This window comes from Monodon monoceros, unplaced genomic scaffold, assembly GCF_005190385.1.
Source record: "Monodon monoceros isolate NGI ecotype Baffin Bay Population unplaced genomic scaffold, NGI_Narwhal_1 Super_Scaffold_3, whole genome shotgun sequence".
Taxonomy (NCBI): domain Eukaryota; kingdom Metazoa; phylum Chordata; class Mammalia; order Artiodactyla; family Monodontidae; genus Monodon; species Monodon monoceros.
Genome location: NW_021703780.1, coordinates 25,864,574 through 25,878,563, shown reverse-complemented (window position 1 = coordinate 25,878,563; position 13,990 = coordinate 25,864,574). Strand labels below are relative to the sequence as shown.

At 41.0% G+C, this 13,990-nt stretch overlaps 1 protein-coding gene across 23 annotated transcripts in view; it reads right to left on the bottom strand.

The window, feature by feature from the left end:
• PKHD1 (PKHD1 ciliary IPT domain containing fibrocystin/polyductin) overlaps window positions 1–13,990 on the bottom strand; it is a 623,301-nt gene that overhangs the window by 417,633 nt on the left and 191,678 nt on the right. For 22 of the 23 annotated variants that reach the window (XM_029242351.1, XM_029242350.1, XM_029242348.1 and 19 more), the window contains 5 exons: window positions 13,301–13,357; window positions 12,935–13,065; window positions 4,775–4,887; window positions 3,204–3,309; window positions 868–1,002 (listed from right to left, as the gene is read on the bottom strand). In XM_029242351.1, the coding sequence (XP_029098184.1) occupies window positions 868–1,002; window positions 3,204–3,309; window positions 4,775–4,887; window positions 12,935–13,065; window positions 13,301–13,357 (542 nt within the window). The remainder of the gene's footprint in view (window positions 1–867; window positions 1,003–3,203; window positions 3,310–4,774; window positions 4,888–12,934; window positions 13,066–13,300; window positions 13,358–13,990) is intronic. The other variant, XM_029242357.1, reaches the window with a different exon arrangement.

The window sequence follows — 13,990 nt, the reverse complement described above, 5'->3', positions numbered from 1 at the left end:
TCAAGGGAAGTACTAAAGTCAATAATTATCACTTAAATATCAGTTGATCAAAGCATTCAGGAACAAACTAAAGAGAATGCTCTTTCCTTGGTCCCCAGAAGTACTCTAGGTCCCTTCCATCTATGATTATTCTGACAATGTGACACTAATATTCATGTAACTCCTTCAAGAAAAAGAACTTGGGGGACCCATTATAGGTCTGAAGCCAATGGCAGCCATGGACTTCCCTTGAGAACTAGTACTTCTTATCCAGGAAGTCCTCTAAGCTCACCTACATTCTGGGCCCCTGGCCATGCAGTGGCAGGGAAGTCATCTATAGGTTGATGTTTATCATGTAGAAACCCACACTGAGGCAAGGATTAGGGAATCACATAAGAAACCGTAGTATATTAAGCAAACAATGTAAATTATATCACCTTTTTCTCTGGGGCAGGGACCCTAAATAGAGTAAGAACTCTATGAACAAAATGTTGATGTCGAAACTTGGCAAACCACAGATGCACAAAGACAAATTGGAATCACCTCATAATCCTTGTGAAGTTAGAGTAAATGACCCTAAAATTATTAGGCTTATTATTGAATTGTATGGACAATAACGCTAAATCGCAAACAAATAAGAGTTCTGCGAACCACTCAGGGCTTTTGTGATGTACATGGACACATAACATGGAAATCTTGTGTGTATTTGAATTTTATGATAAACATCACCACTGTTACAAATCAAAAGCTTCCTCCAAATTTGACCAATTAAATACAAGATTTACTAAAGAATGCTATTTAAATTACATATCCTGCATTAGCAGGGGACCCAACACATGCGATTCTGTTTTGATGGACAACATAAAAGAATCACACGAAGGCACTTACCTTGGGGGCAAAATGAGCAAGTAATAAGCTGTCAGTAACTGAAGTATTTGCATCACTTTCCAAGATGTCAATTCCAAAATCTCTGCATGCATAAACCTGGAAGTTTTTCAGGTGAAGATTGCTACTTCTAAAAATCTATAAAACAACAGCATATATTATGTCAAAGGTCTGAGGCTTGGGTTTTCTTGCAGACTTCCTGTAGCTTCTTTAATTATTGATGAAGTATAAACAAGCATGCTATACCATATTTAAGCAGCTTTTGTCCATCAATATCTGTGCAGGCGTCCCAAAGTTGCCATGAGGTCAGCACTAACTAGTCCCCTTTGGTAACATCCCCTCTATACTTTTCATTTCTCCTCCTAACAATTGATGCATTAAAAGGTCAATGTGGGGCTTCCCTGGTGGCGCAGTGGTTGAGAGTCCGCCTGCCGATGCAGGGGACACGGGTTCGTGCCCCGGTCCGGGAAGATCCCACATGCCGCAGAGTGGCTGGGCCCGTGAGCCATGGCCGCTGAGCCTGCGCGTCCGGAGCCTGTGCTCCGCGGCGGGAGAGGCCACAACAGTGAGAGGCCCGCATACCGCAAAAAAAAAAAAAAAAAAAAAAGGTCAATGTGAATTCTTTACTTTAGTAAACTTGCAACTGTCAAGTAACACAAAATGAACGGAGAAAAACAGAGCATCCAAGAACTCCAGTACTTAACATTTTCCTCGGTGTTGTATATGTTTACTAATATTGTCAGAAAATTGTAAATATGAAATAAGTAATTCAGCATGACTACAGACTCAAAATATGTTATATGCATATATAATGATGACAGCTTGGGCTAGTGGCCCTAAACAAGGATCAAGTATTAACAAAATGAGCTTGTTAGAGTTGAATCACACTACCTTGAGGGACAGAGCCCTTGGTTTTTACCTAGCACTCATATTAACTAATTATGTGATCTTGGGCAAGACATTTAACTTTTCCTAGGCCTCACCTCAACCACCCTGAAAATCAGGGTGCTGTTAGGACTACCAGTTAACCTTACACAGTGGCCTCTTTGTTTACTAAATAGGGTCATGCTTACGTTTGTACCTTAAAGTGGGAGTTTCCTATTACTTAAGGCCAAGGAAGCCTTGATTTATCACAGTATGGTGCTTCTACTTGTTGATCAGTCTTTGTGCTTGAATTTTCAAGAACTGAATAGCTTGCATTTCCCACTATGTATGCGCTGACAGCTTTTATAAAATGATAGATCTTTGAAGACACGTTTATGTAAACAAAATGGGTACGATCTGAACTGATAACTTGACAACAGTTGTTACCTAATTACAGGCATCAGCCCTTCTGCAAGGCACGAATTGCTTCCCTGCAAAAGAGGGATTTGTCACCTCTATATTTATAATGCTTATGGGAAACAAAGTACTTTATCGAATTTAATGAGAAGAAAATACTTAATACAATAGGGATTCTTCCTGTTAGCTAACCCAATTTTGTATTTTGGGACTTTCCCAAATAGTTCTCCTTATGTTGGATAGGTGAAATATATGCCTAACTTTCTTACTGTGACTTAATTATATGTTTTTATCCTATTTACTGAATGCCCTATAGATATATTCCTTCATCTGTGTATCTTAGGCTCCCTATTTCTATGTGGCAGAGACCAAATGTATGTAATTTTCTCTGTGCAGCACCAAACAGTGACCCTGGATAATTTTTATATGGTGCTGGTAATAGTGAGCATACAAAGCTTTCTTATAAAACATCACTGAAATAATGAAAATTAAATGGATAACATGAACATTGTTTCCTTTCAAGGAAAATAGGAGAAAATCTGGCTCATTGATGAAGGTAAGAATGCCACCTTGAGCTGGAATTTTTGCGTTTCAGTGATGAACAGAACTTTTCCTTACAACTGAAACATGTACTATTCAGGATATTAGGGTATCAAATGCACAACTTTTGGAGTCTGGATTCTGCACCTGGTTTTGCTGCTAACAAACTGTGTGACCTTTGGCAAATCCCTTTACTTTCTGAACCTTAATTTTTTCTCTCTAAATAAGCATGTGAGGAGAAGAACAGATGACCCCTATGATCTTTCTTGGTTGCAAATCTCTACAGTTCTGTTGTTCCCTATTAGAGCTGCTGGAAAATCGCCATACAGGCAATGAACTAACCTTGGCTTACTGACTAGGAATCTGTTCATGCAACAACTATTTCACACACACCTATGATGCTGTTGGCTCCTTAAAGCTGTGAGAATATCGTAGTGCTCCCCCAACAGCAAATCATCCCCCTTTAAGTAGAGATGCACAATAAATCACCACAAGAACAAAAAACTAAAGAAACGTACCTGGGCACCACCTGCACTTCCCCAAACCGTGAAATTTTGGAACAGGGTGGGACCAGTGCCATTATCCCAAGTTGGCTGAAACTTAGGGTATACAAAGAGGCCACACCTAGGAAGAAAGATAAAGAGTGAAATTCAGCCAATTTCTGCATTCCAAATGTCTCACTTTTTCTCATTGGAAAATATAAAACTAAAGGTACTGAATAAGGGAGAGTGAAGAGAAGACCTGCGAGCCTTCTCTCTGACTGTCATTGCCTATCCCTCAGCCTTTCCTTTCTGTCACCCTCTGTGGCCTACTCCTGGATCTCAACAAGACACAGACTGCCACGGTCCCATTCCATTCTCTCAGCCCTTCTAGATTCATCCCCTTCCTAGGAGCATGGATACCCCTGCCTAGCCCTTCAGAACATGAGCCTCACTCTTCCATCAGTCCCTTCTAGATCCATCCCTTTGCTGAAACAGCAGATACCAGCCCCTGTAATCCCTGCAACTTTTGTGCTTCTCCCTGAAATGCCTTAGCATTGTGGTATTTTGGATACCTTCTCCCCTCACATCCCAGGGCTGCTGAGAGCTGCTAGATAAAAAACTTCATAATCTTAATAATAATCTCATGACACATGTACTAATTCTAGCCTCAGCCGGCACTTCAACATGGCAGAGCAATGGTGCTTAATCCTCATTCCACTCTCCTTATCATTTCCCATCATTGCAGTATTATTTCACTATTATTAACGTAACTACTATCAGAATTATTTATATCGAGGAATTCCCCGGCAGTCCAGTGGTTAGGACTCCATACTTTCACTGTTGAGGGTGTGGGTTCAATCCCTGGTTGGGGAACTAAGATCTCACACGCCACACTGCATGGCCAAAAATAATAATAATAAATAAACTGTTTAATAGAATTATTTATATCAATTATTGAGTTCCTACCATATTTGAGATGTTCTCTTAGGTGCGTTATAGAAGTCATCTCTAATTTTCACATCAAACTTTCACTAGAGATCTGTCCCTATTTCATAAATAAGGGATCTAACTCTTTAGAAAAAAAAAAAAAAGGCAGTTTACTCAGACAAAGTTCAGATTTGAATCGGGGCCTGACTGATTCTGAAGTTCACATTTTTCCCACGTTCCCATGTTTCCCAGTCGTTGCTCTTAGCAGACGACCTTATCCTCTAAATAGCAAAGACTTTGAACGAGCCCCTCTCATCTCACAGTGTGCAAGTCACAGGCAAAGAGCCTCTTCTCCAAACTTCATTTCCCCACTCAGCTCCTGAGCTCAGGCACTCTGGCTTCCCAGGTGCCCCCAGTCTGTTGGGAGTTTAATTCATCTCTCTATTGAATTCTCCTCTGGCCACAAAAGGTGCCCTCAGTCCTATGCCCCTTCAAGTGACCTCTCTCTCTTTCCCTTCCCTTCACCACCAAATTTATGATCCAAGATGCTCACTCAGACACATCATCAAATCTCACACGGATGCCAAGCATTATACAACCCTCTCTGTGAGTGTTGTGCAAAAAAAATGTTAAACCATAATGCTTACACCCAAAATGTAGATGAACTTCCCCCAAGTTACCTTGTACAAGCATGTGCACTGTTCCGGGTAAAGGAAAGAAGTGGAGCTTGGGATGTTTGGTTGGTCACAAGGTGAAAGAAGTAGCCATAGCCAGCAGCACACACCCTGTTTCCCTATGGAAATTAAGGATAGTTAAATCATAGTCCATTACAATAAGGCTGCTGGAAAGAAACACTCTTCTATGTGCTCATTCTGCGTTTTCACTTACTTGCTGCCAAGGTATATTGATATACCTTGGGTCAAAAATACGCTCATTCCAATAAAGAAGATGTGGTGTGTGTATATATAGATATATAGAGATATATATACACACACACACACACATACAATGGAATATTACTCAGCCATTGAAAAGAATGGAATAATGCCATTTGCAGCAGCATGGATGGATGGACCTAGAGATTATCATACTAAGTGAAGTAAGTCAGACAGAGAAAGACAAACACCATATGATATCACTTATATGTGGAATCTAAAATACAACACAAATGAACATATCTATGAAACAGAAACAGACTCACGGACATAGAGAACACACTTGTGGTTGCCAAGGGGTGGGGGAGCGGGAAGGATTAGGAGTCTAGGATTAGCTGATGCAAACTATTATACATAAAATGGATAAACAAAAAGGTCCTACTGTATAGCACAGAAAACTATATTCAATATCCTGTGATAAACCATAATGGAAAAGAATATGAAAAAGAATATACGTATGTGTAACTGAGTCACTGTGATGTACAGCAGAAATTAAACACAACATTGTAAATCTAAAAATATATATATATGCTCATTCCTCTTCCTCCAGGCAGCTCAATTTGACTGTACTTTGTCCACCTCAATAGCTGGCATCTCATGTTAAAACGTCCTTGTAAATTTCCACAGTGAGAAGCTTACTTGTGTCACTTCATACAAGCTCTCCTCTTTAGTGTGTAAAAAATACTCGGGAGCAAAGTCGTCCCTAAAGCCAAGTCTCCACAGAGTGTTCTCTCTGATCCTTTGAACAGAAGAAAAAACTGAAATTATCTGCAATGGTTATTTAATATCAGTGTAGATGGTAAGGGATATGCACGTTGGGATGAGACACAGAAAAGGGTTAGAACTGAAAGAGGAAATTCTGACCCACTCCAGGACAGAGCTCTTCCTCCCAGCCTTTTAGAGAGCTCAAGGAGTTTAGTATACTACACTGTGAGTAAGGATTAAGACCAAAGACCGCAATCACACCCTTTGAATCATAGCTGTTCTCTGTTTATCCTTAGGTTAGCAAACTCATTTCATCCCATAGCTTCAGCCATTCTAGACTAATATTTTATTGGCTTTAATTTTTAAATGAAAGGACTTTAGGTATTATTAAAGGCAGCCCTCTGAACCTGGGTGACCCACTGGCAGTCATTATATAGCAGTACTCCCTACAGAAGGGGATTTTAAAAAGTCTGTTCCTCTCTGGGAGTGCCACATGTTCCACACGCATGTGTACACACGCACACACACAAACACACACACATACGCACAAGCACACAGAAGCAAGCAAAGTCGGTATGGAAGAAAAACTGAAGTAGGATGTTTTAAAACAAACAGTACTCAACTCCTGGCTTATGTGAGAGAAGGCACCCCAGCACCTGGAGGCCATCAGCCTCTGGAGAAGTATGAATGAGGGCCAGAGTTGACACTGAGACGGGAGGCCTGGCCAGCAGGCAGCAGCTGGGACCTGGCCAGGGGAGCCAGCTCGTGCTGACACAACCACAGGTACTGTTTCCTGAACATCAGCCGGTAGTTCACTGTGGGCACTGAAGGCCCTCTCACCCTGGGTATCTGTAATCCACCAGCCATGCCTCCTCTTTCACTCCATTACAGAACGCCTTCTTTCTTTGTGCACTAGTGGCCATTCGTTACTGCACTTCATTCTTTTGGATTCTAAGCATTTCTCCAGTTTTCTGAGGCCACTTAAAATTCCAATCACATGTCTTACCACATACTAAAAGTGCTTTTGGACATCATTGAATATGAAGCTGAATCACTATTCAAGATGTTAACATGACTTCAGGACACCTGGGACACATCTCTGGGACGCCAGTTATCTTGGGGTGGCAGAGTCTGGAGCTGTGGTTGTCAGCCAGGGATGATATTGTTCCCCAGAGAGCATCTGGAAATCTCTGGAGACCGTTTTCATTGTCACACTCAGAGGGAGAGGGGTTTTACTAGTATTAAGTGGATAGAGACCAGGGATGCTGTTATATAGAGGACAGCCTCTCACAAATGTGAGAGGCCCCAAATGTTAATACAAGCACAGTTAAAAAAAAAAAAAAAAAGTCTAAAGTCTTCACCTGTTCTTGAAATAACCCATACCCACTTTCCAGTATCCCATCTCCACATTTTGATGGAAAGGCCAACCTAAATATAAAAACATGGTTAATTACAATAAGAATACTTTGACAGTTTTTACTGGGAGGGCATTTATATCTTTTTAAACAACCAAATCTGCCACTAGACACTCCCCCAAAGAACACTTACTGGCATTGCATCAGTTATCTCATTCTTCCCTCGTGCTAGAAAACAAGACATGCACTTATGATCCTCAGTTTTGGAATAATCACTGCCATTGGGCTGGCAAATACAAGCATCCAACAGAAGCACCAAATACAAGTGCCCTCACAGAAGCACAAGCAAGTAATATGGCTGTGTTTATGGAGTTCCACCTTCCACAGAGCCGGCGTTGAGCGGCTGTGTCTCTACCACCCCCATGAGCCACGAGAAAGGCCATGAGTATATAAGAATTGAGGGTTAGGGAATGGGGGCTTCTGAAACACCCACCTTTTCTGCAACTATACAAACAATAAGAAAGGTGCACTGGGACTTACCCGGTGGTCCTGTGGTTAGGTCTCTGCACTTTTACTGCAGGGGGTTTGGGTTCAATCCCTGGTCAGGGCACTAAGATCCCACATGCCTCACAGCACAGCCAAAAAAAAAAGAAAGGTGCACTAGAGGCTAGAAATGATCATCTCACTTGGACGTACACCTCTATTTCACTACCAGCAAGATGCTAATTCATTACCATGACTCCACGAGGAAGGGAAAGATTCAAACATATGCAGAATATATTTCAAGGACTTCATCCTTATTCATCACCTTGGCCATACAGGTGCTCAGAGAGCATGTATTTTGACTGAATGAACAGATTTGTTGAATCATCTTCCGTGGTGTCAATAGTATTTTTGGAGCATCTGGGTGGTCATGTATAAATGCTTTCCAAGTGCATTTATAGTTGGGCAGGATATTGCAACTTCGGTCTTCTGTTAGCCAATAAGGCTCACTTTTCTTTTAAAAGAAGCACTTGAACAGTGAGATGACATTACTTTCCAGTCCTTTTTACTCTGCATTCCAGTTGGGTATGCTACAAACGATTTGTGAGCAGAAACCACATATGTATGCAGGCAGCCGGCGGCTTGTGGGGAAGGGTTTAAGGCAAGCAGGGAATTTTGTGTGGAAATCAATTCTTTGCGGAAGTCAATGTATTATGGACATTCAAGCAAGAGAAATTCCAGAGAGAAATTAACTGCCCAAGTAAGCCAATTCCTTGTGGTGCGCATCTGTAGTCACTAAAAAAAAAGTGAGTTAACCCTTCAGGCAGCTCTTAAATATATATTAGCTATTGAGTGGAGAGAGCTAGAGAGCTGAAATCGGCCTTTAAACACAGAATTCCTTACAAAATTGATTCACAAACCAGAACAAATTCCCCTCAAATTAAATGGATGTTTTCAAAGGGCTGGTCTTCAGGGGGTTTCTGTTGGCTGTTCTAAACAGGGGTCTGGTCGTGGGAAATGTCCAGTGCCCACAGACACACGGGATATTCTGGAGCTCTGGGAGTGAACAGTCTCTTGCTGATGGAGAGCAAAGACCTTCCAGCCTGAGGTCAACATAGGTTATGTCTCCCGGAAAGATGAAGCCTCTGGACAGATAAGAAACACCCATAAAGGAGTCAGAGACTCAGATGCTGGAGTGCAGTGGGGAGACAGCCTGGAAATGAAGTGCTCCAGACACTGCAAGGTGATGCATGCAAAGCCTATCTAAGGAGTATACAAAGGATTTTCCAAGTTCCTTGTACATTCAGATGGGAATATCATGTTGAGTCCTCACTAGCAAGAAGGCACAAAGCTCAGGTTTTGCTTCTCAGAAAAACTGCCCTGGACCTGGTTCAGCAGCAGCCTGGGCAGGGAGGCAGGCAGACCACTTGTGGCTATGAAAACTAAAAAGGAATATCGCACTTGAAATCCCCTCATACCAAGCAGGGCTGAGGGTGAGTGAACTGTAAAGATGGCTTCCTGGGAGTCCAGGTGAATTCCATGCACTGGGCAGAGCATTTGGTCCTAGGCTCTGTGTCTGAGCATTCCAGGAACAATGTACAACCACAAATAACTGCAGAGACTTAATTAAGGATCAGCTTCGTTTCTTCCTGCCTACCTGCCAGGCCAGAGATTTTAAGGTCAACTTCTGTATGCAGAAGAGAGGGTTTAGGCTATCTGGATTGGTTGCCCAGCCACTAGGATTAGGTCACCTTCAAGTCTAAATAAGGGCTTTCATTTACATAACAGTCTTGTCCCAATGTCCATTTCCAGGTTTTGCCATTGCTCTACGGCGATGGTTATGGTTATGTTACCATTGGGGGAAGCTGGCGGGAGGACACACAGGAACTCTCTGTTCTATTTTTGCAACTTCTGAGCCTAAAATTATTTCAAAATTAAAAGTTTAAAAAAGAAATAGCCTAATGAATCACAGTAATACAGTGGCTTTAAAAAAATGTTTTGCCAAACTGCAAGGAAACTGAAAAGCAAGGTGGATAAAGGGGTCACAAAAACTGAGCACATGCAAGGCTTGGCTCGATCCTCTTAAGGGGCGGTCAGTTCTGAACCACTCACAGAGCAGAACATAAACGCCATGCCCCGTTACACAGTTCCTCACAATATAAGGGATATCTCTCTCTTGAGCATCAGAACAACACTGGAAGAGGATAGGTTTCTGACACACACACACATACACACACACACACACACCTCACCACTACCACTGCCACCCTTATCGTTGTTGTAGCCTCCTTATTATCACTTTGGGATAAAAATATATTTCTAAAATATATTTTTCAAAGCACTCTGTGTATCATCCACATAGGACACACCTATGTGGATGATAAACACTAGCTTACTTTTTGCCCACTGACTGAAATGACCTTCGTTGGCACTAAGAGAAGTTCCTAATTTTTAGGTTCTGACACATACTACCAGTCACACCTATGTCCTTGGTTGTGGCACACTCCAGACAATAGACTATGAAAGAGACAGCACAGTGGAACCCCAGTGGCGCAGCTGCAAAATTGGAGAGGACTGTGCAAAATTTAACACTGAGAGGTGAATTCCACAGGATCTAAATGCTGACACAGATGAAACATCTTACTTGTCAGTCATCAAAATGATTGCGGGATCTTGGAATCTATTTATTTTCCTTTTTCTTCCCCCTATTCTTTGATTATGGAATTATACCTACAGCCATTCATTCATTATATTTCATTAATTCTTACTAAGCAACTATTACGTTTCAGATGCTGTGCTAAGGTCTAAAAGTTAATAAGCGAATGAAAAGAGAACTACAGAATTTTAAGATCAATGAAGATGAAAATGTCAGGAATTTACCTAATGAATATACTTAATGAATTTACATTACCAGCTTAAACTAAAATTTCATTCTCCAAACACATGCATTGTATTATTTTTCAATTTTGTAAAGTGGATATAAGAGGAAGAAAGTAAATGGATGGAAAGGGAAGGCATCTAACAGAGAAGAAACAATTTGTTTTGGGCTCAAATTTTTCATTGCTTTCTAGGCACTGTTCTGCAGGTCAGTCTGCAAAGACTCAAGTGACCTATAAGTTTGTAGGTGGCTCTCTGGTTCTCTGCACCTATATAGCCAGCTCATTTCTTTTGTTTTGTTTTGCTTGTTTGTTTTGTGTTAGTTTCAGGTACATACATATATATATATAAATACATATATATATATTCTTTTTCAGATTCTTTTCCATTATAGGTTATTGCAAGATACCGAATATAGTTCTCTGTGCTATACAGTAGGTCCTTGCTGTTTATTCACTTTATATATAGTAGCTGGTATCTGTTAATCCCAAACTCCTAATTTACCCCGCTCCCCCATTTCCCCCTTGGTAGCCATAAGCTTGTTTTCTGTTTGGGAGTCTGTTTCTGTTTTGTAAGTAAGCTCTTCTGTATCATTTTCTTAGATTCCACATATAAGTGGTATCATATGGTATTTGTCTCTTTCTTTGACTTACTTCACCTTAGTATGATCATCTCTAGGTCCATCCTTGTTGCTGCAAATGGTATTGTTTCATTCTTTTTATGGCTGAGTAATATTCCATTATATATATATACCACATCTTGTTTATCCATTCATCTGTTGATAGACAGTTAGGTCACTTCCATGTCTTGGAAGCATTGCAAATAGTGCTGCTATGAACACTGGGGTGTACGTATCTTTTCGAACTAGATATACGCCCAGGAGTGGGATTGCTGGGTCATATGGTAACTCTATTTTTAGTTTTTTAAGGAGCCTACATACTGTTATCTGTGGTAACTGCTCGTCAGCTCATTTCTTACTAGTCAAGTAGTAGCCAGAACACCCACCCAGGAGGCAATGAGCTACCCAGTGAAGTAAAGCCAGGCAGCACCTCTGACACTCAACGTGGGATTTAGATACATTCCAGCCTCCTGAAGGAAAATGACCTGGGCAACCCTGAGGGTCTCCTACTTCAGAGTAGTCAAGATTATGTTACCCAAGAAACTAGGCAAAAACATTACTCTTTAGTCCCCAAAGCTTGCTGGCATAATTGTGCAGCAAGCCCTGTGGTCACCAACAAGTTAAACGTCACTCTCATTGTTCTGCGTCTACAGGCTGGTTTCCTTCAATCCATGCACTGCTGCCTCCTGTCCTCACTGGCACATTAGCTGCCCCCATTAGGCACCGAAAATAGTGTGTAAGCTCTGTGCTTGGAATAAAGGTAATTAAGAGTCTGGCGGAGGGTTGAGGAGATAGCCATGACTTTTATTAGGGGTTATTCAGCTGGGGGTAATTAAAAACAGATGATCAGAGAGGGAGAAGTTCCTTCTCTCCGGTCCTCAGAAACTTGGCATAACTGTCATGACACAGTAGGTACTCAGAGCCGAGTCCTGAAGAGTGAGACCCTTAACCCTTTCATAGATGGTCCATGGGACAAAATTATTGGAAAAGGGGAAACTAAATGGCCTTCCCACTACTCTGATGCAATTCCTCATTCACGGATCTATGGTTAAACTACCAGAAAAATTAATTTCTTAAAGTGTTTAGAGAGAAATTTACCAAGAAGAAGTAACGTTAAGTTGTATTAAATAATGGGATAAAAAACCAAGGCCATCAGAGTGTATAGCTGACCCTTGAACAATGCAGGGGTTGGGAGTGCCAACCCTCTACGCAGTCAAACATCCACCTGTAATTTATAGTCCACCTTCCATATATATGATCCCTCGGTGTCCATGGTTCCACATCCAAGGATTCAGCTAACTGTGGATAGTGTGGTAGTGTAATATTTACTATTGAAAGAAATCCGAGTGTAAGTGGACCCATGCAGTTCAAACCCGTGTTATTCAAGGGTCAAATGTAATTCATTCATCCTGGAATGTGATGTGATCTCACACACCTCGTGACTCTGCTGACCCTCAGTTTTGAACATTCTTAAAGGGCAACAATATGACCACATTAGTATAGCAACGTAGTGAAGATTTAGTAAGTAATTATTATTGGAATCGAGACCAAATTCAGCAACCACAGCAGATGGCTCAGGAAGATATTTTAGTTTGCATTAATCTAAATGACCAGAAAATAATCAATATCTACTTTGTTTTGCTTTTTATAAATATTGCTTCAAAGTATGTTCACGTGAATTCTGAGGGAAGTGATAGCATTTATCCTAAAGCACTGTTTAACCCAAAATCATAAAGTAGTTTCCTGTTACCATTGTGCAGCTAGTAGATGCTGCATTCCACACCACTGATGCTGCCACTCTGGATAACTTCCAGAGTGAATTTTATGCCTCTCATTTCTGACCGTCCTGGGAGCTGAAGATCTTACCTCTACAACATTGGTGGGATCGCGGATGTAGATACCAGAGGGTGTCATCATTTCAGTACTGGAAAGTCCCTCGGCGCCAGAAACACTGATGATCACATTGTTTCTTATTATATTCCCCTGTTCTGACCAGTCTAATTTAAGAAAAGGGGATTCACCAACATAATTAAAATGTACTCAACTCAACGTTCTTATTTCTACTAATACACGTTATAGTTCTCTTCATGCATATACATATATGTATATATATAAACATCTAGTGTGTTCAACAAATTTAAGATATCTAACATACTGCCAGCAGGCTTGTCTATAAAATGTATGACGACTTAAATGGATGGTAAGGGTTTTAAAACCAGTTTACATATTTACCATTTTCTCTTCCAGGAATAACCTCCCAAGGAATATACCTTATCTCGGGGGGTGTACCTGAGAACAAAAGATCATGTTAGCTCAGCATGTTTCATGCCACCCAGGAAAATGAGAGATGCTGAAATACTATTTCTTTTTCTTGGTGTGGCTTGTTTTGATTTTGTGTTTTGTTTTTATCTATGAACCAGACAAACAGATTCAGATTATGTGAACTTTTTAGTTCTAGAGTATCATGAATCAGAAGCTCATTTTAAATTAAAAAAATAATAACAAAGAGATAGATCTACCATTTTACTTCTTAGGAAGAGTCTGACTGTCTTCGTAGTTAAATGTCACACACCCCTGTGTCAGGTCCAGCCCCATCCTTAGCTATTGAATTGGCCACTAGCCATCTGCATGCAGGAATGTCCTGGAGGAACAGGCTGGACAAGACCTGAGACCCTCACAGTCAAACCAGAGGTTTGAAATAGAAGAGAATAAAAGAGCATGGGCCATGCTACACAGAGATCAGCCACTTATGTGGTATCCACACAGAGCAACCCCACAGACCCCCTTTCTTCTAGGTCTTTAGGTGTCTGGGCTTCCCATGTCACTTCATGAATCTGAGTTTGCAAACTCATCTTGCGTGGATTGAGTACATTATCTAAAATGCACTGACAGATATTCTAATTCCATCACCTGTAATGCAGT